Here is a 27,933-nt window from a genome sequence, read left to right as displayed (position 1 = left end):
AGAGCGAGCTGTGATTGGCCAGCGGGTCTGCGCGATGGGTTGTGATTGGCTAATGGAGGCGGCGATGCTCCCGCCTTCCCTCCCTCCCCGAGCGACAGGCCCCGGCTGCGCCCGGCCGGAGTTTGGTGGAGGGACGGGACCGGCTCTGTGGGGAGGCGGACGGGGTGAGTCAGGCCGGGAGGAAGGTGCCCTAGAGCGGGGGGATGGGAGCAGGGGTCCAGCTCTGAGGGGGGATGGGAGCAGGAGGGTCCAGCTCTGAGGGGGGATGGGAGCTGCCCTAGGGTGGGGGGATGGGAGCGAGGGGAGGTGCCCTAGGGAGGGGGATGGGAGCAGGAGGGTCCAGCTCTCAGGGGGGTGGGAGTGGGGAGGGTGCCCTAGGGTGGGGGGATGGGAGCGGGAGGGTCTAGCTCTCAGGGAGGGTGGGAGTGGGGATGGGAGCGAGGGGAGGTGCCCTAGGGGGAGAGGTTGGCAATGGGAGGGTTTAGCTCTGTGGGAGAAGAAGGGTGGCCTCAGCTTTGAGGGGGATGGGGAGGGGAGGTCCCCTTGCTCCAGCTTGGAGAAGGGGATGCTGTTGCTGAGAATGGGGTTCCAGCTGGAGTGTGTTAGAGGGGGCTCAAGCTCTGTGTGGGGGCTGCCGTTGCTGTGCCCTTGAGGTGGGTATGCGTGGTGTATGGGTGGCACAGAAGGATGGGGGGGTCCTCCTGGGAGTTTATGCCACAGAGGGTCTTGGGGAGGGGCACACGTGGCTCTGAAGTAGTGGGACTGGGAATAGGAGTCTTGGCTCTGTCTCCTGATGTAACCACCGTACAAGGCTCCCTCCCCTTGTGCAAATGCATAGGGGTCCCAGCACTGCAGTCTTGTGTAGGATACAATGCATGTTTGAGGTGCTGGGCTGTACTTGGAGACCAGGGACAACAGTTAAAGCAGGAAATGGTGCCGGGACTCCTGGTTGCATTCCCAGTGCCATCACCAACTCCCTGTGTGATCAGGAAGTCTTGTTTGTACTCACTTTACCTATCTGGAAAATAGGGATAAAGAAACTCAGGAGCCTGGTGGAGTGAGTGAGGCTTAATGGATGTATGTCTGAAGCACTTTGAGTTCTGCTGATCAGAGGCTCTAATATAGAGATGAGCAGTGTGGAATCTCCAAATGCCCATGCAGAGCAGGGGGCCGGGCAGTGCCCTGTAAATTAGGCTTGGGTTTGGTTTAGGGTCCCCTGCCCATGTGAAAGAGCAAAAGGTTCTGACTTAAGTTCAAAGTTTGCTGTGCAAAATCTACTGGAAATTCCCCTTGTTTGCTTGTCTCTTAGCCTGTTCCTCCCCTTACCTTTTCCCATCTAATGAAGGCAGGTGGTTAGAGTTTTGCAGAGGAGTCTCTGGCACATAGTGTACTAACAGGCATTAACATCACCCTTTTAGGTGTTTGTTTCTCTGCTGAGTGTGACATGGGGCATGAGGGCAACACAGTGAAGACACGCAAATGCTACAAACCAAACAAAATAATCATTCCTGGTGTTGATCATCCCTCAAATGAGATCAACAACCTCTCCTGCCTGAGGAGTTGGGGAAACATATAGCAGCCTCTCTGCTACAGGTGGTAAACCACTGAATTAATTATCCCACAAATCAAATCCCACTCCATGGTCATTCAGGCTCCCAGAGAATGGTGGGGAATGCTGAAGGTAGCGGGTGCTGCTCCTTCCCTGTGTCTGCTGTTCTGGCTCAGCCAGATCACAGTTATAATCTCTTGTCAGCCAGGGTGGGGATTAGTTTTCTCTCACTGCCACAAGAAGGCATTAAGGACTACTGGTGTTTGCAGCACTTGCAGTTTAGCCTTGGTGGGGGGTCGGGGGGAGAGGTTTAGTAGAAGTTTGATATGCATGACTGAGCAGCAGTGCCCAGTCGCTGAGTGCACAGAATTCCCTCTATAGCCATGAACAAAACTGTGTCATTTTACCATTCAAATTCCAGAATTGCTAGGTGGTGCTGAAATAAGCCTCACATGGCTTGAGGGGGAGGGATAGCTCAGTGGTCTGAGCATTGGCCTGCTAAAACCCAGTGTTGTGAGTTCAATCCTTGAGGGGCCACTTAGGGATCTGGGGCAAAAATTAGGGATTGGCCCTGCTTTGAGCAAGGGGGTGGACTAGATGACCTCCTGAGGTCCCTTCCAACCCTGATATTCTATGAGAGGGAAGTATTGCTCTCCGATTTCAAAGGGGGGGAAACTGAGGCACCTTTTGGGGGATGTATGTGAGGGGAGAGTGACTTGCTTAGCAAGTTAGGGTGGAACTGGGAATCTGAACTGAGATCTTGAGTCCCTTGCCTGTGCTTTAGCCACAAGATCAGTCAGGACATACAAATATGCACACAGTGCCCTACTTTTACTGGGCAATTTGAGAATCCTTATTTTTTCTCCCTCCCGATGCCTCCAGCTTCCCCTCCCCCCCCCCCTCCCCCAGCTCTGTCAGCACAGAGGGGTCACTAGTCACAAGTTCCTGGGGCAGGAAACTGCTGCCACTTTAATGGGCAGCACCATTTGTTATCTCCATCCACTTGACAGCAGATGGCCCCAGACCCAGCAGCTGGGGAAAGCCCCCTGAGCATTTCCAGCCATCAAATTTCCTTATTCATCTGAATTGTGAATCCTTTTTTGTTTTGTTGTTGTTGTTTTTTAACAACTTTGCCCTAACGTTCCAAATGCTCCTTAGCAATTCTGTATTTACCTAGCAAATGCCCTGCAATCTAGAAGGGAATAGCTTCACCCTCTGCTGAAAATGCAGCCACTTCTGTGGTGGAGCATAACAGTTGTTCAGCTGCTCACTCTATATGCACACAAACAAGACAAGTGTCTATATAATGTTTTTATGGTATTAGCATTTCAAAAGCTGGTCAAGATAGCTGCAAACAGAACTTTAGTTCCTCCCTAAATGCAAAGACAGGAATAGCTGTACAAGGAAGTTGTGGAGTCGATACTGGCGGTATTATCCTGCCTGCCCCACAACTGTAGGTTGCGTGTTAAACAAATAAGTGATCTGCCAGTTCTGGCAGGTGCAAAAGTTAGGCATGAAGAGTAGCAGCCCTAAACTGATTTTATGTGATTAATACTCTGAAGTTGAAACTTTTAAATTGGTGGTCAATTTATCTGGCCACTTGGGTCCTGTAAGAACTTGGCCTCCTGCATTTTTTGTTTGCTGCTCTTTGGAATATTATGAATTAGTTAGTTATGGTAGGCTTGGCCTTAAGACAGCTGAGTCTGAATCTGGCTGAGCAGGAGGTCTCAGCTGGGTCCCAAGATCCCCAAAGGGCTGTGGTGCTAAATGTCTGTTTAGCACCAGGAAGTGAAGAGCCATGTCCCATGAAACAAGTTTTAAAATGGCCAAAGAGGGCCAGGGTAAGTTCTGGCTTTGTGTGAGTGATAGACACAGTGAGATAGGAAGCAAACAGCTGGAGGTGAAACTAGTAAGCATAAGGAAGAGGAGGAGAAGGGGAAGGGAGGGAGTACGGGGGGAAGACTGATGTGGGCACAGAATAGTATATAAGGAGGATCCTGAGTGAGCCGGGCAGCTAGGGGGAGAACATGGATGTGGAGAAATTCTACAGCACGAGCTGAATCCTCTCTTGGTGAGTGCTGTTAGGAGCTGTGGGTTCTGGGCTGGGTGAGGTGGGTGGTGGGTGGTAGTTCTGGAGGCGTCTTTCTGCCCTGGGTGATGCTGGGGATCCATTGGACTGAGGAGGTTCATGGCAGGGAGTAATCGCTGACGGGCTTGGCTGAGTTCCTCTGCCATTACACCCTTTGAGGAACGCCCTGTAGCCGGTTTCTCTGCTCTGAATCAGCCTGCCAGGGTGCGCTCCACCCTCATTCCAGAACAGAGACGTCGGAGGCTCCCGGGCTGGAAGGACTCCCACCGAGGCTGCCCCTTCCTCCTCCATGTCCTTGCGTCAGGGGTTAGGGCACTCCTGCCAGCAACACCAGGCTCATCAATCCTGCTGAGCCCCCCTGGAATCCCACTTCCCCGGGAGTGTCCTTGGAGTGGAAGGGTCAGTATGTGTGTCCTGCTGTGGCAGTGAGGAAAGCTCTCTGGGCCTGGCATGGATTTTCCTTTGTCTGTGAGGCAGTAGGGCTGGCATTTCCCTGTGGTTGGCTTTCTGCAGTGCTCTGTCAGTCTCCGCTCGCCAGCAGGGCCTGTGGGTTTTACTTTGTTTCCAGTGGCAACTACACTGATTTTTTTTTTTAAAATCCTTCAGGGGTCAGCCCCAGTGCGTGTTTCCTGCCTCCACAGCAGCTCGGTCCTGAGGGGCAGGACTCGGGGTGGGGGGGGAGGGAAGGGGGGTGTTACTTTCCATTCTCTGCCCATACCCCGTGACTTCACCTGCTGTAGCAGTAGGAATCGTGTGACCAGCCCAACACCACTAGAGGGGCTTTGGTATCAGAAATGCTGTTTCCCCTCTGTCGGCTAGTGGAGGGGAGATGCAGGGCCACTGCCAAGCCCTGAGATCACTAGATGCTTACTCATTAGAGAGCTTTGTACTAAACGTGTTTCCAAAGCAGGCTAGAAATACCGGTGACTGCTTCTCTCTCCATAACTTAGAGCCGTGTATGGGGTCTGGCAGGAGCTGCCACTTGGCTGCTGGCTCCCAGCAGGAGAGCACTGATCTGGGGCTGTACAGTAGGACTTGAGGCAGGCAGGCAAGGGACAGGGAGTTTCCAAAGCTGTCACTCCTCTTTTTACATTATTCTGGTTAATTTTAAAAGTGGCTAAAGCTGTGCAGATGAATCAGAATTAAAATAGGCCTTGTCACTCCACAGGTGTGACTCCCTTACCTGTCAGGCTCCCCGGTCTGGGGCTGGATTGGAGCTGATGCCCTAGAGGAGGAATGCTGCATGTCACAGGCCCCAGACTCGCTCCCTCTGCCCTAAGGCTGGGTTAGAGCTGATGTCCTAGAGTGGGATGGCCCAAGTCCCATTCCCTGACACCCTAGTCAGCCAGTACTGCTTGGATCTTGTCGTTGATTCCACTGCCGGTTTCCTACAATCTTTCCCCTTTGCTTCCTGCAGGTCTCTCCCGTGGGTGACTGATACTCCCTGCTGTCTGGCCACTCCTCCCTCATGCCGCTTGGACTAGGCCGCCGGAAGAAGGCCCCTCCACTAGTGGAGAATGAGGAGGCTGAGCCCATTCGTGGCAGCTTGGGTGGGGTGGAGGTGGGCAGTGGCGGCAGTGTGGCAGCCCTGCAGCCTGGCCTGCCACCGCCTCCTGCCAGCCTCCGCCCTCGACTGGTGTTCCACACTCAGCTGGCCCATGGCAGCCCCACTGGCAGGATCGAGGGCTTCACCAATGTCAAGGAGCTGTACAGCAAAATTGCAGAGGCTTTCAAGATCCCGCCAGTTGAGGTAGGTGCTGAGCACCCAGGCTGCAGGGTGGGGAGCTCAGAGAGGAGGCCCTTTTGCGTGGCAGTGGCCTAGCCAGCCAGTGGGGTGGGCCCTTTGCGTTGGTGCCTTCTCTGGCTTCGTGGACCAACACCCTGTGTCAGGCTGTGCTGTGCCCTTGGCTTTTTGCTGGTCAGTGACTCTGGGCTCAGTGGCTACATGCCCCCTGAGGTCTATGCCCAACTGGGCTGAGCCTAGTGGGGCTGGTGCTAAAATGCTGACATAACCTTGGGGATATGGGGCCTTCCCAGCAGAGGTGCTGAGGGGCAGTGGGGGAAGCTGTGGTCCAGGGGTTCCTCACTCTGTATCTCTCTTCCCACCTCCCAGGTGATGTTTTGCACCTTAAACACCCACAAAGTGGACATGGACAAGCTGTTGGGTGGCCAGATCGGTCTGGAGGACTTCATCTTTGCACACACAAAGGGCCAGAGGAAGGAGGTGGAGATCTTTAAGTCCGAGGAGGCCCTGGGCCTGACCATCACTGACAATGGAGCCGGCTATGCATTCATTAAGGTACAGATGACTGAGCTCTGCTCACACCATCCTAGAGCCCAGGAGGCCCTGTCACTGGCTGATTGGGCTGTGAGTGGGGTGCCCCTCTCAGACACACACTGGCATCTTGTCTTGCTCCTTCCCTTCCTATCTCTCTGTCCATCCCCGGAGAGCTGCATTGTGAGCCCCCAAGCATGAGCCATGCTATGGGTCTTACTGGGGGAGTAGAAACCCCAGCAGCAAACCTGATCACATGGAGCTCCTAGTCCCAGAGACACTATCTGAGCCATGCGAACAGTCCTACTGGACCAGACGACTGGTCCATCTAGCCCAGTATCCTATCTTCCAACTGTGGCTGGTGCCAGATGCTTCAGAGGGCACAAACAGAACAGGGCAATTTCAAGTGATCCATCCCATCGTCCAGTCCCAGCTTCTGGCAGTCAGAGGTTTAGGGACACCCAGAGCATGGGGTTGCATTCCTGACCATCTTAGCTAATAGCCATAGAGGGACCTATCCTCCATGAACTTATCTAGTTCTTTTTTTGAACCTTGTATAGTTTTGGCCTTCATGGCATCCCTTGGCAATGAGTTCCACAAGTTGACTGTGTGTTAACTTTGTTTTAAACAAGCTGCCTATTAATTTCACTGGGTGACATCTGGTTCTTGTGTTATGAGAAGGGGTATTAACGCTTCCCAATTCACTTTCTCCACGCTGTTCATGATTTTATAGACCTCTATCGTATCCGCCCTTAGTTGTCTCTTTTCTGAACAGTCCCAGTCTTTTTAATCTCTCCTCATATAGAAGCTGTTCTATCCCCCAATAATTTTTGTTGCCCTTCTCTGTACCTTTCCCAATTCTAATATATCTTCTTTGAGATGGGGCAGCCATAAATGTGCCCAGTATTCAAGGTGTGGGAATACCGTGGATTTATATAGTTGCATTATGATATTTCCTGTCTTATTTTCTGTCCCTTTCCTAATGGCTCCTAACATTCTTTTTAGCTTTTTTGACTGCCGCTACACATTGAGCAGATGTTTTCAGAGAACTATCCATGATGATGCCAAGATCTTTCTTGAGTGGTAACAGCTAATTTAGACCCCATAATTTTGTATGTATAGTTGGAATTATGTTTTGCAATGTGCATTACTTTGCATTTATCAACATTGAATGTCATCTGCCATTTTGTTGCCCAGTCACCCAGTTTTGTGAGATCCCTTTGTAACTCTTCACAGTCAGCTTCGGACTTACAAAATTACTCAAGATCGTGATCATCTGCAAATTTTGCCACCTCACTGTTTGATCCTTTTTCCAGATCATTTATGAATGTTAAACAGTACAGATCCTTGGGGGATCCTTTTATTTACCTTTCTCCATTGTGAAAAATGACCATTTATTTCTACCTTTTGTTTCCTATCTTTTAACCAGTTAGTGATCCCAGAGGGGACCTTCCCCTCTTATCTCATGGCCGCTTTTGCTTAAGAGCCTTTGATGTGGACCTTGTCAAAGGCTTTTTAAAAGATCAACTGGATCACTGTGGTCCACATGCTTATTGACTCCCTCAAAGAATTCTAATAGATTGGTGAGGCATGATTTTCCTTTACAAAAGCCATGTTGACTGTTCCCTCATGTATCCTGTTCATCTGTGTCTGATAATTCTTTTATTTACTCTGTTTTCAACCAGTTTGCCTGGTTGTGAAGTCCAGCTTACTGGCCCGTAATTGCTAGTATCACTGCTGGAGCCTTTTTCAAAAATTGATGTCTCATTAGCTGTCCTCCAATTATCTGGTCCAGAGGCTGATTTAAGTGGCAGGTTACATACCACAGTCAGTTAGTTCTGCCATTTCATATTTGAGTTCCTTTAGAACTCCTGGATGAATCCCATCTGGTCCTGGTGTTTAATTTATTAATTTGTTCCAGTAGCTCTTCTATTGACACCTCAGTCTGGGACAGGTCCTCAGATTTTTCCCCTACAAAGAATGGTTCAGGAGTGGGAATCTCTCACGTTCTCTGCAGTGAAAACTGATGCAAATAATTCATTTAGCTTCTCTGCAATGGCTTTGTCGTCTTTGAGTGCTCCTTTAGCACCTCGATCGTCCACTGGCCCCACTGATTGTTTGGCAGGCTTCCTGCTTCTGATGTACTTAAAACAAGTTTTGCTGTTAGTTTTTGTGTCTTTTGCTAGTTGCTCTTCAAATTCATTTTTGGCCTTAATTATACTTTTACACTTCACCTGATAGTTTTTCTGTTTTCTTCAGTAGGATTTAACTTCCAATTTCTAAAGGATGCTTTTGGTCTCCGACTGCCTCTTTTACTCAGCTTACAGATCTTCCTGCTTCCCATCCCCTGCTCTGATCCTAACTTCATTTGGAGTCATTCTCCTTTGGAGGAGCTTGGGGATCTGCGCACCCATCCCTTCCTACCTGAGGCTGCCCCGGTCCTTTCTCCTGCCTTGTCACTTTCTCACATGCTCTGTGTCCTGGATGGTTTTCCCGGGTGCTGGGAGCTGCAGCAGTTCCCTCAGAGACCCCTCTGTGTCCCCATAGCACAGTGATAGTGACATCCCTGATCAGATTCTAAACCCCCAAGTAAATGAGAGAGGCCCAGACTAGTGGATCTGTTTGAAAGAACAGAGCAGGGTTGTGGTATTAGAGCACAAATCCTCTTTGGAATCTTACAAAAGATCCCCTGGTACCGTGGTGCATTCGCTAATTCTCAGCTAATGACATTCCCTAAGAAGCTCCAATTCCAGAGTCTAAATCATTGCAGCATGGCTGTTAAGCAGCTGCCATGTTCCACCCAATAGGTGGCTGCATTTCAGCAGTGGGTGAAGTGACTCGTGTATAGACACAGTCTCAAGTGCTCTGGGATCCTTCAGGGTGACGGGTACAAGGAAGCCTAATTAAATATTATTGAGTTAATACACAAGATGTATAGACTCTGCAGCAGCTCCATCTGGTAAAACCAGAAGAACTGTCAATCATCATGCCTCCTAATGCCATGATCTTTTGTCTCATGGTTCCTAGATTCCAAGGCCAGAAGGGACCATTGTGATCTAGTCTGTCCTCCTGGGTATAACAGGCCAGAGAACTGCCCCGAAATAATCCCCAGAGCAGATCTTTTAGAGAAACGTCCAGTATTGACTTAAAAAATGTTCAGTGATGGAGAATCCACCAGGATCCTTAGTAAATTATTCCAAAGGTTAAATACACTCTCACTGTTAAAAATTTAACCTTTATTTCCAGTCTGAATTTTGTCTAGCTTCAACTTCCAGCTATTGCCTGTTAGACCTTTTGCTGCTACACTGAAGAGCCCATAATCAAATATTTGTCCCCATGTAGGTAATTTACAGACTGTAATCGAGTCACCCATTAAGCTTATCTTTGTTAAGCAAATAGATTGAGCTCCTGGAGTCTGTCACTATAAGGCAGGTTTTCTAATCCTCTAATCATCGTTGCAGCTCTTCCCTGATCCCCTCTGCAATTTTTCGACTTCCTTCTTGAATTGTGGGCAGCAGAGCTGGACCCAGGATTCCAGCAGGGAGGGGTCACACCAGTGCTAAATTCAGAAGTAAAATAATCTCTCCCCTCCTCCTCCTCCTCCTCAAGATTCCCTTGTTTATGCATCGCAGGATCACATTAGCCCTTTTGGCCACAGTTTTGCACTGGGAGATCATGTTTAGTTGATTATCCACCTTGACCCCCAAATCTTTTTCAGAGTCACTGTTTCCTAAGATAGAGTCCCCTGTTCTGTAAGTATGGCCTACTTTTTTTTGTTTTGTTCCTAATTGTGTACATTTCGACACATTAAAACACACAGTGCTTGCTTGAGCCCAGTTTACCAAGTGATCCAGATCACTCCGTGATAATGACCTCTCCTCTTCATTATTTGCCGTTCCCCATGTTTTTGTGTCATCTGCAGACTTTGTCAGTGGTGATTTTGTTTTCTTCCAGGTCACTAATTAAAAACATTAAACACATATAGGGGCAAGAACGGATCCCTGTGGGACCACACTAGAACCACACCTGTTCAGTGATGATTCTCCATTTACACTGACATTTTGAGACCTATCCATTAGGCAGCTTTTAGTCCATTTAAAGTGTGCCATATTCATTTTGTCATTCTAGTTTTTAAATGAAAATGTCATGCGGTACCAAGTCAGATACCTTAGACATCTCAGTATATTATGTCAACACTATTACCTTTATCAACCAAACTTGTAATATCATTTAAAAAACAAATCAAGATAGTTTGACAGGATCTATTTTCCATAAACCCATGTTGATTGGCATTAATTATATTGTCCTCCTCTAATTCTTTATTAAGCAAATTCCATATCAGCTGCTTCATTATCTTGTCCGGGATCGATGTCAGACTGACAGGCATATAACTACCCTTTACCCAGTCTTCTGAAATTTTGCTGGTCTTCCAAGACTTATTGAAAAACAACATTAACAGTGCAGCGAGCTTCTCAGCAGCTCTTTTAAAACTCTTGGATGCAAGTTATCTGGACCTGCTGATTTAAAAATGTCTGACTTGAGTAGCTGCTGTTTTAACATTCTCCAGAGATACTAGTGCAGGGGAAAGAATGTTATCCTGTGATAAGAACACGTCATCTGTTTTTCCCCAAATACAGAACATAAATATTTATATTCTCTTGTGCCTTTTCTGCATTACTATTGATGATTCTATCATTTCCATCTAGTAATAGACCAATATCATTATTAGAATTATGTTTGTTCCTAATACATTAAAGAGAACTCCTTCTTGTCCTTAACTCTTGTCCTTAATGTCTCCTTGTGTCTGTCTTCTTCCATTTTCAGTTTTCTACGGTTCCTAACTTCTGATTTATATTCCCTTTCTTTTCTCCTTTCTTCCATTTCTTTATTTTTATAGCTGCCTTCACTTCCCCACCAAAGCAGGTCATTTTCTAACCAATACAGTCGTCTTCCTCGACTGTGGCTTTTTGGCCATGTAATAATGTTCTTAAACACACCCAGTCTTCCTCTGAGCTGATGTGGCTTATAATTCTTTTCAGCTTTGTGAAACTGGCCCTTCTAAAGCACCAAGTGTTAATTTCACTGATCTGGATTTCATTCTGTTTGTATTTTATAAATGTGATCAAATCATGATCCCTTGTACATAAGTCACCACTAATGTGCTAAGGAAGGACCAAGCTTCTGCTGGGCAAAAATATGTGCGTGAGACTAACTACAAAGGGAAGACCCTGTGGCCTGATGGGAGCCAGGGTTCCTGGGTTCTGTTCCCTGCTCTGCTGCTGATGCGCTCTGTGACCCTGGAGATGTCTCTGTGCTTCAGTCTCAATTGACTGTCTTATGGGGTTCTGGGCAGCTTTGCTGAATACAAAGGGCTGTGCACAACCCTTAGCTGCATGAAAGTGCTGCTGTTCAGACTCTCTTATCTGGAAGCTGCGGGGAGGAAACTGCCCCTGGACCTGCCATCTGTGCTGGGAGCCCACCATCCTGTCTCTTGCTTGCAGAGGATCAAAGAAGGAAGCGTCATAGACCGGATCCAGGTCATCAATGTGGGCGACATGATTGAGTCCATCAACGGGCAGAGCCTCATCGGCTGCCGGCACTACGAGGTTGCCAAGATGCTCAAGGACCTGCCCAAAGGCCGCACCTTCACGCTGAAGCTAACAGAGCCCCGGAAGGCATTCGGTGAGTGAGCCCCACAGGCTGCCCAGGGCAGATGAGGCCACTGGCAGGAGCATGAGGCCTGTCACCAGTCCCTGTGCTCACAAGTTGGTTCCACCTGACCTGTAAAACGAGCGCAGTGGGTCTCGGTCCAGGTCCTAGTAGGGCAGAAGTCCCTGGCTAAGTAACTGGCTCCCCTTGTTGGCGGCCACAGCAGAAAGGATCAAACAGGCCACAGAGACTGAGCCCCCCCACATCTCTCTAGAGGGGCTTGTTCCTGGGCGGGGGGGCATGGCAGCAGGGGGCGGGATGTTTGCCATTGGCCTTGCTGAGACCTTCAGCCTCCGGGGCAATCAGTCCAGCTCAGAACGCGCTGGGCTTTGTTTTGCACGTTCCGTCCTTCCTCCTTCAGGGAGAAGCCGCATTGGGTGCTTATCTGAGAGCGCCTTTCATCTTAGCCCAAAGGCCCAAGCCCTGCTGGCTGCTGTGGCACTAAGGGCCATTACCTTCTGTCCTACAAAGCCATTAAATGGGAGATGGGGAGGGGCTTTGCGTCAGGGTTTCCCAATCCGTGGGTCGCCGGAATGTTTCATAGGCCCGCAAGGTGGCTCTGGTCCCGTGGGTCTGGCTGGGCTCGCCTCCCTGGAGCCGCTGCTGCCAGGTGAGTGCAAGGTGGGCTTTGCAGCCCGGCCAATGTGCTGGGTCACAACAGGCCATCGACATTTACAAATGGGTCCTGAGCCAAAAAAGGGTGAGACCTGCTGCTTGAGGTGCTGAGCGTGGGGTTTGATGACTTGTCCTGCGGCGTGGTGGCCAGCAGGTGGCACTGTAACCTCACTGCAGCTCCTAGCCATCTGACCTGTGCTGTGTAACCACAGCGTTGGCTGAGAGGTGGGGCAGTTCTGTTGCTTTTTCAGGTTAGGGCTTCACCAGCCATGTTACTGCAGGGAAGCCTTCCTCGTACTGGGAGAGGGAAAAGGAGGCTTCTGCCATGGAAGGCAAGTGGGATCTGGAGATTCCTGTAGCTGCTGAGCCTGCACATGGGCCTTCGGGCAGCCGGCCTGTAAAGCTGAGCCCTCTCTGCTTGGACTTGCGGTTAGGTGGCCCTGCCAAAGTATCTGCAAATGACCCCTGTGTGCTCAGTGCTGAGAGGAGGCTGCTCACAGGACAAGTGGGAGGGGCTGGCTCTGTCTTGCTGCACCCTCAATGTCTCTATGGTGGCTTGAGGGAAGGGGTCTGTGCTCGCTGTCCTAAATCTCACTAAGCAGACAGGCCTGTTTCAACCCCAGCAGCTAGCAAGGTGAAGGAGCTCTCCCTACTGATCCCTCAAAGCTCAGGGCTTTCTGCAGGGCTTTGAGTGGAGCCTGGGGGAAAGTGAGGTCCCCAGGATGGTGCTGGAGGCCGAGGGAGACAACTTGGTTCCGGGCTGTACTGTTCCAGCCCCTGTGCTTGTTGTCCAGCGCTGGCCTTGTCAGTGGCTCCCAAACGTACGCCAGGGATGGGGATTCCAGCTCTGTTCCGGGCAGACTGCCTCTGATCACAGTGTGACCTCGCCCTCTGCTGTCTGTCTCTGCAGCCTTCTCAGAGTCCTCAAATCCAGATTCCTTGGCTGTTGGTAGCACCTCTTCAAACGCTGCACTAAGCCCCGGGTTGGCTCAGTGTTGCTACCCTCACGTTGCCCCAGATCACACAGCGAGGCAGCGGCAGTGTGGAAGTAGAATCCAGGAGTCCTGGTTTGCCAACCTTAACCACTAGGCGGTGCTCCCTCCCTAAGCAAGAGATAGGACCCAGGAGTCCTGGCTCCTAGTCGCATCACATTCCCTGCTGCTGGTGTCTCAGTTCATTCATCCGCAAGGCCAGCCTGCCACCACGAATTCCTTCCTCCTTAAGTGACTCACTGGCCTCTGATCTGGGAAGGAAGATCATTTTCCACTTTAAGTTATTTCCTCCTTGGCTTATGCTTCTCAGCCCACGCAGGCGTCCCTGGTTCCTGGAATCTGGCAACTTCCTTCTCCCCTCCCTCTACTGGGTACCAGCTGCATATGTTCATGTCTGGCACTTCAGGAGCTCTGGCACCAGCATCCGTGCCGCTGCTCATTCCCTGCAGTTCGTTCCATGGGAATTAGTGACAGCTCCGTGGTGCTGGCCGTGTGCGCGAACGTTAGGGTCCTCTGCTTGGCCGTGGTGGAGAGAGACCAGGTGCCAATGCTCGCTGGCTCTGCTTTGGCAAAGCCACCTGCCAGTTGGGTGGCAGGCAAACCTGAGAATGCTAAGCTTAGCTCAGTCCTGCCAACCCTGTGCTCTGCTGCCTGGACCCACAACTCACTGGTGTTTCAATCCAGCCTCATAACCTGCCCTGTCTTCTAGTGTGCGCTGGACCCTCTGGACCAGGGGCCGAGGGAGGAAAAGCTCCACGCTGTTGTCCCAGAATGCCGGCAGCTAGAGCGCAGGGAGCGCTCCGCTAGCTGCCAAGAGGAGATGGTCTTTTCACCTCTGGAGCTGCCAGAGGGAGATGGAACTTGGGAGGGCCTGGGCAGATCTGGTAGCATCCAGCAGTGGGTGCACCCCAACATGGGTGTTACAACCCGCATGCGGGTGGTGCTTGATTCCAGGAGGGGGTTCCCTCAGCCTGGCCTGAGGGACACTGCGGTGTCAGTTACAGGTCTCTCTCCCTGGGTGCACCCTTCTACTCCGCCGCGTCCCCCTTACTGCTCTTGGCAGCTCTTCCTGCTGCAAGGCGCTGGCTCAGCTCACGGGCTCCTGCTGAGGCCCCAGATCACCAGCTCCTTGCACAAGCAGCCTCTTGTCCTCTGATCGAAGCAGGGAGGTGGGGAGCTGGTTCATCCTGTGCTGGCCCTGTTCAGTTCCCACCTCTTGTAGTAACCCACCGCAGAGGCATCCACCCGCTGGGCTCTGTGCCAGCCCTGGCTCACAAGCCTGGAGTCAGCAGCACTGGACAGATGCTGTGAGAGCTGCTGATAGGGCAAGTGCTGGCCTCTGGGGAACAGCTCCAGGCCAGCTCACTTCATTTCTTCCCCTCTATGGGCAACCTGGAGCAGCCTCTTGTGTTAATCTCTCTCGCTGGCTATTTCTAGCTCCCCCATTGAGAATGTTCGGGACCTTCCTTGTGATCTGGGGAGGGGCCAGCGCCCTGCCCCAGCTGGGGAGACACTAATCACAGCGTTCTCTCAATGCTCTGAGTGAGACTAATGTACAGGCAGCACGGCTGTGCCCACGCCCCTCAGTCCTCTTTGCAGCACCTCCTACCTTCTCCTCACACGCAGCCCTGCTGCTACCCTCAGCCCCCCCAACCCCCTGCTTCTCCAGCCCTGCTGCTACCCTCAGCCCCCCCCAGACCTCCTGCTTCTCCAGCCGTGCCGCTACCCTCAGCCCCCCCAAGACCTCCTGCTTCTCCAGCCCTGCCGCTACCCTCAGCCCCCACCCGACCTCCTGCTTCTCCAGCCGTGCCGCTACCCTCAGCCCCCACCCGACCTCCTGCTTCTCCAGCCCTGCCGCTACCCCTCAGCCCCCCCCGACCTCCTGCTTCTCCAGCCGTGCCGCTACCCCTCAGCCCTCCCCCAGAGACCCCCTGCTTCTCCAGCCCTGCCGCTACCCTCAGCCCCCACCCGACCTCCTGCGTCTCCAGCCGTGCCGCTACCCCTCAGCCCCCCCTGACCTCCTACTTCTCCAGCCGTGCCGCTACCCCTCAGCCCCCACCCAGAGACCCCCTGCTGCTACCCCTCAGCCCCAACCCCTGCTTCTCCAGCCCTGCCGCTACCCTCAGCCCCCACCCACACACCTCTGCTTCTCCAGCCCTGCCACTACCCTCAGCCCCACCCGACCTCCTGCTTCTCCAGCCCTGCTGCTACCCCTCAGCCCCCACCCACACACCTCCTGCTTCTCCAGCCCTGCCGCTACCCCTCAGCCCCCACCCACCCACCTCCTGCTTCTCCAGCCCTGCCGCTACCCTCAGCCCCCGCCCCAGACCCCTGCTTCTCCAGCCCTGCCGCTACCCTCAGCCCCCGCCCCAGACCCCTGCTTCTCCAGCCCTGCTGCTACCCTCAGCCCCCACCCACAGACCCCTGCTTCTCCAGCCCTGCTACTACCCCATAGCCCTCCCCAGACCCCTGCTTCTCCAGCCGTGCTGCTACCCTCAGCCCCGCCCCAGACCCCTGCTTCTCCAGCCCTGCCTCTCCCCTCAGCCCCCACCCAGAGACCCCTGCTGCTACCCCGCAGCCCTCCCCCGACCCCCTGCGTCTCCAACCGTGCCGCTACCCGCCGCCCCCCCAGATCCCCTGCGTCTCCAGCCCTGCTGCTACCCCTCAGCACCCCAGACCCCCTGCTGCTACCCCTCAGCTCTGCTGCTACCCCTAAGCCCCCCACCCAAAGCCCCTCCCTGCTTCTCCAGCCCTGGGCTCCCCCCCAAACACAGTCCTGCTGGTGCCTCTCAGCCCCCACCCACAGACGCTCTGGGCTCCCCCCACCCACAGCCCTGCTGATGCTCCTCGACATCCTCACACAGAGCTCTGCCAATACCCCTTGAAAACCCCTGACTCAGAGACCCCCCCTGCTTCTCCGGCCCTGGCCCCCTCCCCCCACAGCTCTGCCAGTGCCCTTGCTAGTCCAGTCTTGCACTTATTAGTTGATGTTGGTCATGTGACCTTCTGCAGCTCCTGTGGTCTCCGAGCTTTGCCAGCGCCGGAGTCTTGGCGCAGACGTGCCCAGCTCCCCCCTCCCATGCAGCCCCTGCGCCCTGTCCTGCCCGCTGCTGTGCTGTGGCATGACTGGAAAGGCCGTTCTGTCTCTTGGCTGCAAGCTCTAGGGCAGAGGCCAGAACCCCAGCCTCCCTGTGTGGGGCAAACAGCTCCTCCCTGTCTGAAAGGAGCCAAGCTTTCCTGGAAAGGCAGGGCAGTGCTGCTGCATTCCCAGTTTAACACCGCCACCCCCTCCCAGCTTTGGGGGAAGTGGGGGATGACAGGAAGCCTCAGAAATGCCAGTGCCAGGAACACCTGGAGCTCCATCCCCACTATGAGCCAAGCCCACGTTCCCGTTAGCAGAGGCAGAACAACTGGGCTGCTGTGCTGGGGCCAGGCTAGGCTTTCTCAGTGCTGTTCCCTGCCCTGTGAGGGCTCTAACGGGGGGGGCTGAGGCAGTGACCCCTCTTCCCATGGCTTCTGGATCAGTGATTCTCTCTGTATGTTGGGGCGGTGGGGGATAGATGCAGGGGTGGAAGTGGGCTGGTACGGCGTACTGGTAAGAAGTGGCTGCCGGTACCAGTCTATATGCAGCCGATGTGCTGCCCTTTTTGCGCCCCCCCCCTTCCCCCAGTCGGCGGCCCTGCTGGTAGAGTCCCTACCAACAGGGTCGCCAACGAGGTTGGGGGTAAAAGGGGCGGCTGCCCTGGGGCCTAGCAATTTAAAAGGCCCGGGGCTCCCGGCCCCTGCTACCGCGGCAGCAGCTGGAGCCCCAGGCCCTTTTAAATCACCACCAGAGCCCCAGGCGGCGTGGACCAGCTGGCTGTTGGAGACTGATCCTCAGCCCTGCCCCTTCCGCCCAAGGCCCTGCCCCTTCCGGGGGCCTGAAGCCAGGTCCCCTTACTGGTAAGTCTTCTGTGTTACTTTCACCCCAAATGGATGTGTGTATGTACGTGGGGTGGGGTCTGAATAGCCCCTGGCTACGATAGCCCCCAAAGGGAAAAATCCTCCATATCTTTTGGCCCAGAACAATCTCAAACCAAGATCTGTTGACACAGTGCAGCCAAGAGCATCTGAGCACCTTCGTTGCCAGGAGGCGTTGGAGATGGATCGGTCATGTGCTTTGGTTGGAAATTGATTCCATCACCAGAGCAGCAATAAGATGGACACCTGAAGGCAAGCGAAAACTCGGCCGCCCAAAACCAACATGGCGAAGAGCTGTGGGCGCCGAGCTGAAAAACCTGGGGCGCAGCTGGGGAACCACTGAAAGACTTGCCAGAAACGGACAGGAGTGGAGGAGCTTCGTCACTGCCCTAAACGCCAGAGGCGTAATAGGAACGTGATGATGATGGCCCCTCCCTATCGCCCTGCCCTCCGGGTGTATGGTAGCCGGGCTTCCCAGGGATGCTAATGGCATTCAGCGTCCACCCAGCAGAACAGTGGCTGCTGCGGCCAGCCCGCTGCTCAGTGCCTGGGGCTGTTGGGACAGCGGCTGTGCAGGAACCCAAAGGGTTATGCAGGCTCTGGGCTTTTTGCATCATCTCTGGTCCTAGTGTAGGTAGGGGCCGGAGGTCTCTTGGTTTGTGATCTGTTAGGAGCCTGCCTCCGGGCTGTGGCCTGGCGTCGGTGCATGAGGCACACGCGGCAGGGTGGGGTGCCGGCCCGGCACGCCATCCTCTGATTGCGGCTCCAGCCCAAACATGTTGATGTGGCTGGAGGATATTTGTGTCTGAGTCCAGGGCCTTTCCCTCTCCCGCAGCCCGTACTGTGCTAACCACACTGGGAGCGGGCGGGGTGTCATGGCTCCTCCAGCCCAGCTGCTGCCAGGTTGTGGTGGCTGCTGCTGCTCCAAGGACTCCTCCTTGGAACCTGGGGAGGGAAGCAGCGTTTTCCATAGGAGACAGACACTGGTGTGTGCTCCCTGCCCCTCCAAGCAGCTGCTAGGGCCAGCGCCAGAGAGCTGGGGAACAGGTGCACGAGGACTGTCAGTAACCAAGCAGTGCGTGTCCCCATGAAACTCCTGTACCCCAATGCACCAGGCAGAGCAGTTCTAGCCACCTTACAAGCAACTGGGGGAGCCCGTCCCCTCTAGTGTCCCTGGTGCTAAGGGATCCACGCCCCAGGCTGCAGGGCCACGGGATCCCCTCTTGGAGGTAGAGTCCTAGGAGGAGATGCATATGGCCCCCGGTCTGTATCTGGTTCTCTTGAGAGACTTGTGACCCTTGGACACAATGTCCACAGTATCTTCTTCCCTCCTCTTAAAAATCACCCCAAAGGGGGTTCTGGCTCTCATGGGACTGCTGGCTGCCTCTGCTGACAGCCTGAGACTATGGCTAATAGGGTGCAGGGGAATGCTCACTCCTCCGTCTCCCAGTGGTGTCGTCTGCAACTGCCAGCACTGGCATTTCAGTCTCGGCGCTAACTTTCCGCATTGGAGTGGGAATGGGGAGCTGGAGCCAGGGGGAAGAAGAGGGAGAGGAGCAGAGGATGGGGACAGGAGAGAAGCACAGGGCAGAACATTTCTCACTGAACATGGCAATCAAGTACTGAATATACAATCCCCAGCGGTGCAGTTGCCACAGAGGCCAGACTGGCCCCGTCTCTCCCAGTGACGCCAACGGGAGAGCTGTAGATCAAGGGAAGAAGTGACTCCAAAACGAATGCCCTGAACCAGAACTGAACGTGGCATTCTGCCTTCCACACTGAATGAGCGATACATCCGCCCTTGAGCAGGGGCGCGTCTGCCTCAGCTTGCTCCCCTCGCCTGGACGTGGGAGGGTGAATAACCAGCTTTCCCCCCGTGCGTCCTGGCAGCAGCGCACCCACAGAGTCGTCTGGGCTTGAATCTGCTGCAGAATTATATTTTTTAAGAGGGTGGGGTGGGGGAGGGGAAAACCAAAGTCTCTTGGAGGGTTTCTTCACAGCCGCAGCTGTCGAGCCCACCCGATAGCAGGGACATCTGCCTGAGTCTGCAGGCAGCCTGACGCGGGAGCTCGTCCGTCACCAACGTTTAACGAGGACACTGTAATAGTTACCGGTCTCACTGCTGCTGGCTTTGGCAGACTCATCGGGCTGTCCTTCTCCCTGGCCATTGGCCGCAGCAGCAGAGAACCGGGTGCCAGGAGCCGGCCCTTGCTGAGGTTTGGACTGAGGCATTCGGCCCTTCCCCTGCTCCACATTTAATGCTGCTTCTGCCCGAAGGGTGCGGGGAGGCGGAAAAGTGGCAACGCAGCAGCGGCCTCCAAACGCTTTGCCTGGGCAGCGGGGTGCAGGCGGCCCCTGGGGAATGTGGGGGCAGCATGACATGGAATGTAATGCAGAAATCGGGGCTTCTGCAGCAGAGTGTACAGCCTGCTGTATTGGGGTGAGCCATGTCGCTGCATGTGTCCCCATCTTCCTTCCCCCCCGCTGCCCTCCTCGCCCTCTGGCTCAACACATCCAGGGCCTCTCGTCCCATTTCTGAAGGACAAACTGCAAGTGAAGCAGCCTCCGAAGAGCCTCGGACGAGACGGGACCTCCTGCTCCCTGCGGGTGGAGCCCCTCTTGGATAATTCTTGCCCTGCACCTGCCCCAGCATCTGCGCTCCGCACGCAGGATCTCTGCTCCCGTGGCCGGCACCCCAGCCGCATGGCCTTCGCCCGCCGCCTCGACAGCTCTAACGAGCCAGAAAGCGGGGGCCCCCCAGACTGCCCCACTGCCCTGGGGGGCACCTCCTGGCACAGCAGTTGGGCTGGGGGAATGTTGTTGAGGGGCAGAGAGGAGACCATGGCTAGCAGGAAGCAGTGAATCCAGGGGGCTGGTAGGAAAAGGAGCACGGCGGGCTGCTTTCCGGTGCTCCCTCTGGCAGGGACTGAGCAACACCCAGCCCTGTGCCTAGGCATTTACACCAGACTCCGGCTGCCATCTGTGTCCGGCGTGGGGTTTCAGGCGCCCCCTCCCTCGTATGCCAGAAGCAGGAAAGTGGCTGCTCAGATGACATTTTCCCAGATTATTTTTACTCCGTGGGACGGTGAGAAACGTCAGTGGGGCTGGATCTCCATGGCTCTGTGTCCCCGGCACACAGTAACGACGGGCTGGAGAGGCGCATCACTGTTCTCAGGCCAGTCAGAAGGGAGTGTCTTTTGGAAACACAGCAGCTGGGTTGGTTGTCCCGTGAGGGTTTTAATGGGATGATGCTGAAGCGGCTCTGTCCCTTGTGGGGAGAGGAAACGGAGTGACCAGTGCCCTGTATCAGCTTGAGGGGACGGGACTGTCCAGGAAAATGCTGGCCGCTCCGGAAGTGCATTGGGAACAAAGGTCTCTGCAGGCGTGGGAGCTGCTGCAGGATGCACCACAGCTTCCCTGGAGATTCCAGGCTGCCCAAAGGCAGGAAGAAACCAATCACGTACTGGAGGAAAGGAGCTTGTGGGATCCCGCGCTGCTGTTGGCAAGAACTAGACCCACCCATGGGACAGAGGCCTGGTCTGAGCACAGGCCTCGAAGAGTTAGGAAGGCCTGGAGGTTCCATGAGGCTTGCACGGTGGCTTCTTGTCCCCGTGCCTCAGTTTCCTATGTGTGAAGGGGGATCTCAGCCCCCTGTGAAGCAAGCGTGTTAGTCATCGTTATCAGGACAGGTGCTTGTCTTCCACAGGGGCTCAGGGTTGTACTTTTTTTTTTTTTTTTTTGCTAGCCCCTTTTGTGTGGAAGGGATCTCCAAGTACTGTACAGGGTCTCTCCTCTCAGCACTGACATGCCGCCACCTCTGGGGCAGAGCGTGGCAGCTGTTTAACAACTGCTTGGCAATGCTGCACCCCCGGATATGTCACTGGAGTCTTTATTCAGCTTTGGTGTCCAGAATGGTTAAGCGCCACGGAAGCCAGACGAGGGAGCCAACATATCGGAGAAGCCAATTCTCCCTGGTATCTCCGTGGAGCTCAGTGCTGTGGCAACAAAATCTGGGCTCGTGTAGCACTGTCCACAGCAGCCTCTGCTCCTTCCAGCTCCAGTAGCTTTTTTCCCAGGATGCATCGCTCCAGCTGGCCTTGGAGCCCCCAGGAGCTCGGCTCTCGTCCTTGCAGCAGCTGTCAAAAGGTGACTATTGCAATGAGCTCTGGAAATGCTTCCTCTCCTCGCGCCCGGCTGCCCAGTCTCTGCCATGACCTCTCTCTGTGAACCACCTTCTCTTTCTTGCACATCTCTCCCTCCAGCAGAGAACAGCTTTCCCAGGAGAAGAGATGGGGCACAGAGCCATGGCCATGCATTGACATCAGGCATGGGGAGGGTGTAGAGCACTGGGGGGATGTGTGAGAGGGGCCAAGGTCAGAGTCTGGCTTAAGCCAGAGTTTATGTCTCACCTTGGACACAGCTGATGTGGCAAATCCGCTTAGCCCTCTGCTCAGGCAGCAGCAGAAAGGCAGGGGCCTGATTTTCTTGAAGTAGAACCTGGCAGTCTGATTCCCAGCCCCCTGCTTTTCCCCCTAACCCCCACTCCCTTCCCAGAGCCAGGGAGAGAATCCAGGAGTCCTGCCTCTCTCTGCTTTGACTAAACTCTGTTTTAATCAGCTGGGCCATACCAACTGCATTGTGAAAGCTGCCCTCACATGCCTCTGTGTGCGGGGGAAGCCGAGGTGGAAACATCTGGGTTCTGTGCTGCTATGAAACCTTCCTGGCCATTAGATCCAATCCAGGGGGGTTAGACGTAAAGGGAGCGCCTGGACCAGTGCATTAAAATAACACGGGACAGTGAGAAACCCGCAGAGGGCAGGAACCACCCGGCGCTGCCAGCGCCCAGGGTCCTGCACTCCACCTAGAGCTGCTGAGGCGGAGCGATCCCGGATTTCTGCCCGTTCCCTCACAGCACGGGTATTCCTCATCCAGCCAGGGGCTCTGTGAGCTCAGACTCGCCAGCCCCTGCTCATTCGCTGCCCATGGCAGAGCAGGAGCAAGAGGCATGTGCAGGGGGAGGTAGGAGGATCCGTGCAGAGGAGCAGGACCCCAGCTCCTCAGTCCTGCCAGAGCCTCTGCTGTGGAGTGTGGAGACCTGACCCTCCAAGGGCTGCGCTGCCTCGTCTAACTGAGGTTCTCGCACTGCGCCCGCTGCCTTGGGCCCTGCGCCACAGCTGATCCGTGACTGCCAGGGACCCCTTCTCTGGTCCCCCATGCTGATCTCAATGTGCCTTTGCTGTCCCCTGTTGTCAGACTGAGGCAGTTGAGTCTCGTGTGTCCGAGCCCCACTCTGCCCCGCTGCTTCCCACAAAGCGGGGGAGGGGAAGGCAGTGCACAGCTTCTTGGGATGGATGTTACTGCAAACAGCCCTGAGTCCCAACATGCAGCATCTTCACCTTCCCATCCCAGCGCTGCTGCTGGCCCCTGCCTATAGCCCCCGGCCATCCCCACCCTGGGCTCCTCACACAGCTCTGCCAGTGCCTCCCAACCCACAGCCCTCTGCCATCCCAGCCCTGGGCTCCCCTCCCCCAGCTCTGCTAGTGCCCCTCAATCCCAGCCCCCAGCTATCCCCACACACGGAGTTGGGATTGAGGCATCAGAACAACACACACTACCCTGACCCTGGCTGCCTCCCAAGCACCCCCTGCCAGTTGTGCCCAGGTGGTGGTGTCTGATACCTGGCCCCACTTCCTGCTGGAGGGCGGCTGTCAATTTGGCTGCACTGTGCCCTGGGCTGGCTGCTGGGATTGGGGGTTGTGAGGCCCCCACCTCTGGCGTGGTCTCACTGGCTCGTCCCCTTGCTGTGTTTCAGATATGATCAGCCAGCGGGCCGCAGGGGGCAAGCACAACAGTAGCTCCCAGCTGGGCACTGGCAGAGGGACCCTACGGCTGCGGGCCAAGGGACCGGCCACCGTGGAGGAGCAGGTAGGTGCCAGCCCTGGGGAGCTTCCCCTGACAGCCCTGGGGAGCCTTCGAATGTTCGCTTGGGCCCTGACCTCTTCCCGGAGGGAACTGAGGGTGCGGAGCCAGAGCAGAATGAGAGGGAAGCTGAGGTCCCAGCTGTCCCAAGAGTGGGGAGGGGACAGGTCCTCCGTATGGGGCCGCTCCTTGCACTGCACCTGCTTCCCAGTCTCCTCCCCCAGCCCTGCCGATGCCCCTCAATCCCAACCTGCAGCCCCCTGCTATCCCAACCCTGGCCTCCCCGCCCTGCCGATGCCCCTCAATCATGACCTGTAGTCCCCTGCTATCCAAACCCTGCTGATGCCCCTCAATCCTGACCTGTAGCCCCCTGCTATCTGAACCCTGGGGTCTCCCACCCCCCACCCCTGCCGATGCCCCTCAATCCTGACCCATAGTCCCCTTCTATCGCAACCCTGGGCTCCCCCCCCAGCCCTGCTGATTGCTCCTCAATCCTGACCCATAGCCCCCTGCAATCTGAACCCTGGGGTCTCCCACCCCCAAGCCCTGCCAATGCCCCTCAGTCCTGACCTGCAGCCCCCTGCTATCCCAGCGCTGGTCCCCAACACCCACACCTCTCTGCCATGGAATGGGAAGGGCTGGAAGAGGCTTTAGAGGGCCCCACTTTTCCCATGGGTTCTTGGCTGGGATGGGGGCTATATTTTTGCCTCAGTCTCCTGCTCAGCAGCTCCTCTGCCCCCCAGCTGTCTGCGTTTGAGGAGAGGGCGATTGAGAAGGTGGACGACCTGCTGGAGAGCTACATGGGCATCCGCGACACGGAGCTGGGTGAGTCTCCGGCCGAGCAGCCCCCAAATCAACCCGGGGCGGGGTGCCCAAAGCATTGGGGTATTGGGGGAAGGGCTGCGTCACGGTCAGCCTGCGTAGGAATCGTTGCTGGGCAGCGTGGGAGCTCCCCCTGCTGGAGTAGCTGGGAGCACCGCCCACAGCCAGTGTTCCTCCCCTGCTCCCTACAGTGCCCCCTGCTGGGAGCTGCTGCACAGCCAGCGCTCCTGCAGCGCCCCCTGCTGGGAGGAGTGGGACCGGAGTAGCTGGATGCTCCCCAGCAGTTAAGTGCAAGCCCTGCTGCTAGTGGCCCAGAGGCCTGCATCCCTCGTGTGCAGCATTTAGTGTGAGGAGAGAAATCTCCCCTCTCTGAGAGGTGAGCAGGGCTCTGCCGGCACAGCAGCATTTCCAGGGTTACTGTGGCAGTGACAGGCTTGTCGGTGTGTTCTGGGAAGCAGGGCTGGGCACAGAGAGCGAATCAGCCCTTCAGCTCGCAGGCCTCCCAGCTGCCACGCCTCCTCGGCCAGGGCTGTGGGCAAGAGCAGCGTGTTGGCGCTGGCAGTGCTGGGGCTCAGGGTGCCTAGTGCTCCTGGCAATGGCATGGCAGTGCTGTCGAAGCGCGAAGCATTGGCACTGTTGGTGGGAGCGGTGGGATAGTACGTCCTGCCACAGGTAACGTTGTGGCAGTGAATGCTCCTCATTTTCCCCACCCACACCCGTCTCTGCTCTCTGTAGCTGCCACCATGGTAGAGCTGGGGAAGGACAAGCGGAACCCCGACGAGTTCGCTGAGGCGCTGGATGAGCGGCTGGGTGACTTCGCCTTCCCCGATGAGTTCGTCTTTGACGTGTGGGGCGCCATCGGGGATGCCAAGGTTGGGCGCTACTAGGACTTGGCGGGCCTGGCCTGCTCTGCCCCCCCTGGATCTGCTGTGCCCTTGGGCTAGGCAAGGGAGTGTTCTGCCGCTGCCCTCGTGTGGACCGGGGGGAAGGGGAGACGCCACGGGCCCGGCTCTGTGCCTGGCTCCAGCACTGCTCTGGCAAACACTCCAGCTCCGGCTCCTCGCCCCTCCTCTCCACCCAGGGCCCTGTGTGCACCTCTCTAGGGCCAGCCCTTCCTGACTGTACCTGGAGCCGCATGGGAGCCGGGCTCTGGGCTCTTCTCCTCAATCCCCCCAGTGCCAGAGGCGGCGGAGGGGCCAGCTGCTGGGCATTATGGAGCAATAAGCTGAGCCATCGTGTGCCCTTGGGGAAGGCTGCAGGGAGGTGGGACTGGGCAGGCCCTTGGGGGTGCTCCCTCCCCAGTCCCAGGGGGCAGCAGGGGAGTGAGGGGGCCAGGAGCTGGACAGGATTCCCAACTCCTGCGCTGCTCCCTGGGGTGGAGATGGGTGGGTGGCCTGGGACCTGCAGGGCCTGGCTCCCTCTTCAGTCATCAGGGTAACCTCCTGGCCGCTGCTGGGGCATCCCTCGACTGTACCTCTGCCTGGGCGTAGCCTCCTGCCGGGCACTAACCCCGGTGCCTTTAAACGAACCCCGGTGCCTGTGTTCCACGTGTGGGTGTTTGTGAGCAGAGGCCCCCCACCCCATACCCCGTATGGTACACCCACCCCGCTGCCCGTCAGCACCCATCGAACCACTAACGGGAGCGAGGCCGCTCCGGGCGGGCTGTCACTGGCAGGGTGCCCGTAACAGCCTGCTCGCTCCTCCCCTGGGGCGTTCTGAGCTCGCCCCAGCCCCCCGCCCTGCTGCTCTGTTGGTACTGTGCTGCCCTGTCCCTTCACCTGCGTTAATCCTTCCTCCTGCCCGGGTGGAGCCCTGAGCTGCGAGGGGCTGGCAGCGTGTGGGGCTGCAGGCAGGCTCCTCGTGTGGGGCTGCAGCCCCGAGCAATGCTGAGATCCCTTGTTCCCCTCAAAGGCAGCATGAGACTGGGAGCTGCTGCTAACTCGGGGGATGGGATGGCTCGCTCCCATCCCCTCATCCTGCTCCCCCTGTTACCCTCCCTGCCCCCACCCCCTGGGGAAAGGAATCAACAGCCTGCAGTGCCCCCTGCTGGCAGAGGCCTGGCTGGGGTATCTGGGAGCTCCCCTATGGCCAGAGTTCCTGCCCCCTGTTGCACCCCCTGCTGGCAGAACCTCTCTGGTGCGTTCAGGCTCTGTCACAGCTGAGCACCATTGCCCTGGGACCCCTCCTCCACTGACCTGCTGCCAGAAAGGCTTCTTTGGGGGTGCAGTGGTGCCCTGCCCCACCTTCCACAGAGGAATAGCCCCAGGCTGGGTCCCGCTCCTTGGGTCTGCTCCCCCCACTGCAGGGAGGGTGGGCCAGGGGCTCAGTCCCCCCTCCAGCCCCAGACCTATGTGGGGCAGCAGCATTCCCCTGGAGCAGCTCAGGAATGACTGGGTGTCTGTTGCTGTGGCTGGAGCCCTGCACGCCCCTGGCTGTGCCGTTCACACCCCACATCCACAGCAGCTGCTCTCTGCTCCCGGCCCGCAGGCAGCGGGTGAGTGGGACAGGGGCGTATCCCTTAGCTCTCAGGCAGCCCCCACCCCTACTGCTGGCCCCAGAGCATCGCAGCCCTGGGGGGTGGTCAGAGGGTTAAAGCCACTTGTCTCCTCTCCTACCTCCTGCTAAAAATCATACCAAATGGTCAGGCCAGTTCTATTCACAGCCTCCCAGCCACCCCATTTCCACTCTCCATTCTCGGGGGGGGGGGGGGTTGAATTGACTCCCCCCTGGGGCAGGTGCACCAGGCCCTTCAGGTTGTATACGCCAACGGGGCTTGCGGTGGGTTTTCCAGCTGATCTGGGTTCCCCCCCCCTCCCCGGACTCAGCCAGGCTCCCCTGCCTGCTTCACGCTGCTCTGACTTCCTGTGTAAAGAGAGTGTCACCCCCTGTTCTGCTGTGGGGGAACATCCTCCTCCTCCCCCTTTCCCCACCATGCTGCTGGAGGCCACAGCCCTAGTCCCTGGGCCAAGCCACGGTGCTGGCCCTGATGTCCCATCCCTAACGCAGGTGGGTGGGTTAATCATCTCTCCTAGCGTCTACACTCTGTGATGATTAACTGCCCTGGGGTGGGGGGGTCCCCTCACCAGTCTGAGCCTGTCGTAACACTGTCCCCCACATCCCCCTCTGCAGTGCCCCATGTGGGGTTAGGTCTAACCCCTCCCCCTCACTCCTTATTCTGAGGGAATCCCCCACTGCACCCATGGGGGGGGGGGTGAGCTGACACTGCTGCATGGCTGGGGTCCCCTTGGGCTGGCTTGGAGTTTTTCGAAATCCTTTTAAAGAAGCCGAAGGAGCTAGTGGCTGGATCAGGACTCCTGGATTTTAATCCCTGGTTCTGGGAGGGGGGGGGGGGGGCGTACGCATTAGACCAGGGGCGTCAGAGACAGGACTCGTGGTTCTGTTCTCAGCTCTGCTGCCACCTCTCACCCTTGGGCATCTCCCCTCCCCTCTCTGTCTTGTCTTTATCTGTTCACTCTGGATTGGACTGACCTACCTCGCAGGGCGGGCGTGCGGACGCGCAATGTTTGTAAAGCTCCACGTGCTGCAATATTTATATCCCCTCCTGGCACTTGTCTCGGGCGGCAGGCTGGGAGCCCCAGGATTGCTCCCTGTCCCCCAGCTTCTTCAGTCACTCTCCAGCCCTCAGGCACCTACTGTATCTACGACACTAAGCCCAGCACTGGTGCTTGGGCCTGGGCCCTGGCTCGGAGGGGAGTGGGCGAAGCAAGGGGCTGGGAGGGGGCGGTTACATTGCGAGGGGTGCCAGGCCCCCAGGGTGGGCAGTGACCCCCTGCTGAGCAGGGCTTGGCCAGGGTTGGGAGTCCCAGAGACCAAGGCCCCTGCACCCCCCCCCTCATGCTGTGATGGAAGTGAGCTGTGACCCCCCAAGCCGAACCCTGGTCCCCTGGGAGCTGCTGACGGGGGGCAGATCCCCCATCCTCCCAGGCCCTATTTTTGTATTTTACCTGTAAAGCATCTTTAACATAAAAATATATTGACTCTA

The 27,933-nt window shown here is 56.1% G+C and overlaps 2 protein-coding genes across 6 annotated transcripts in view; both read left to right on the top strand.

Moving 5' to 3' along the window:
* LOC120391382 (adhesion G protein-coupled receptor E5-like) overlaps positions 1 to 27,933 on the top strand; it is a 1,047,477-nt gene that overhangs the window by 162,065 nt on the left and 857,479 nt on the right. The gene's annotated exons all lie outside the window — the stretch shown is intronic.
* On the top strand, positions 13 to 27,933 carry GIPC1 (GIPC PDZ domain containing family member 1). Of its 4 annotated transcripts, none has more exons than XM_039515062.1 (7): positions 13 to 164; positions 5,056 to 5,388; positions 5,752 to 5,937; positions 11,415 to 11,595; positions 23,002 to 23,114; positions 23,852 to 23,933; positions 24,666 to 27,933. In XM_039515062.1, the coding sequence occupies exons 2-7, from the start codon at positions 5,107 to 5,109 to the stop codon at positions 24,815 to 24,817; spliced, it is 996 nt and encodes a 331-aa protein (XP_039370996.1). In that variant the 5' UTR covers positions 13 to 164; positions 5,056 to 5,106; the 3' UTR covers positions 24,818 to 27,933. The 4 variants fall into 4 exon arrangements, with proteins under 4 accessions (XP_039370996.1, XP_039370999.1, XP_039370998.1 ...); XM_039515065.1 differs by lacking the exon at positions 13 to 164 and adding an exon at positions 523 to 653; XM_039515064.1 differs by lacking the exon at positions 13 to 164 and adding an exon at positions 3,114 to 3,620.

The sequence above is a fragment of the Mauremys reevesii genome, linkage group 25, assembly GCF_016161935.1.
Source record: "Mauremys reevesii isolate NIE-2019 linkage group 25, ASM1616193v1, whole genome shotgun sequence".
Taxonomy (NCBI): Eukaryota; Metazoa; Chordata; order Testudines; family Geoemydidae; genus Mauremys; species Mauremys reevesii.
Note: the sequence above shows the minus strand (reverse complement) of the source record. Positions and strands in the feature narration are given on the sequence as shown.

Excerpts from the sequence above, each read along its gene's own strand:
- GIPC1 (XM_039515062.1), top strand. The coding sequence starts at position 5,107 with ATGCCGCTTGGACTAGGCCGCCGGAAGAAGGCCCCTCCACTAGTGGAG. Across the intron at positions 11,596-23,001 it reads AGAGCCCCGGAAGGCATTCG|ATATGATCAGCCAGCGGGCC; the intron begins GTGAGTGAGCCC and ends GCTGTGTTTCAG. Across the intron at positions 23,934-24,665 it reads CATCCGCGACACGGAGCTGG|CTGCCACCATGGTAGAGCTG; the intron begins GTGAGTCTCCGG and ends TGCTCTCTGTAG.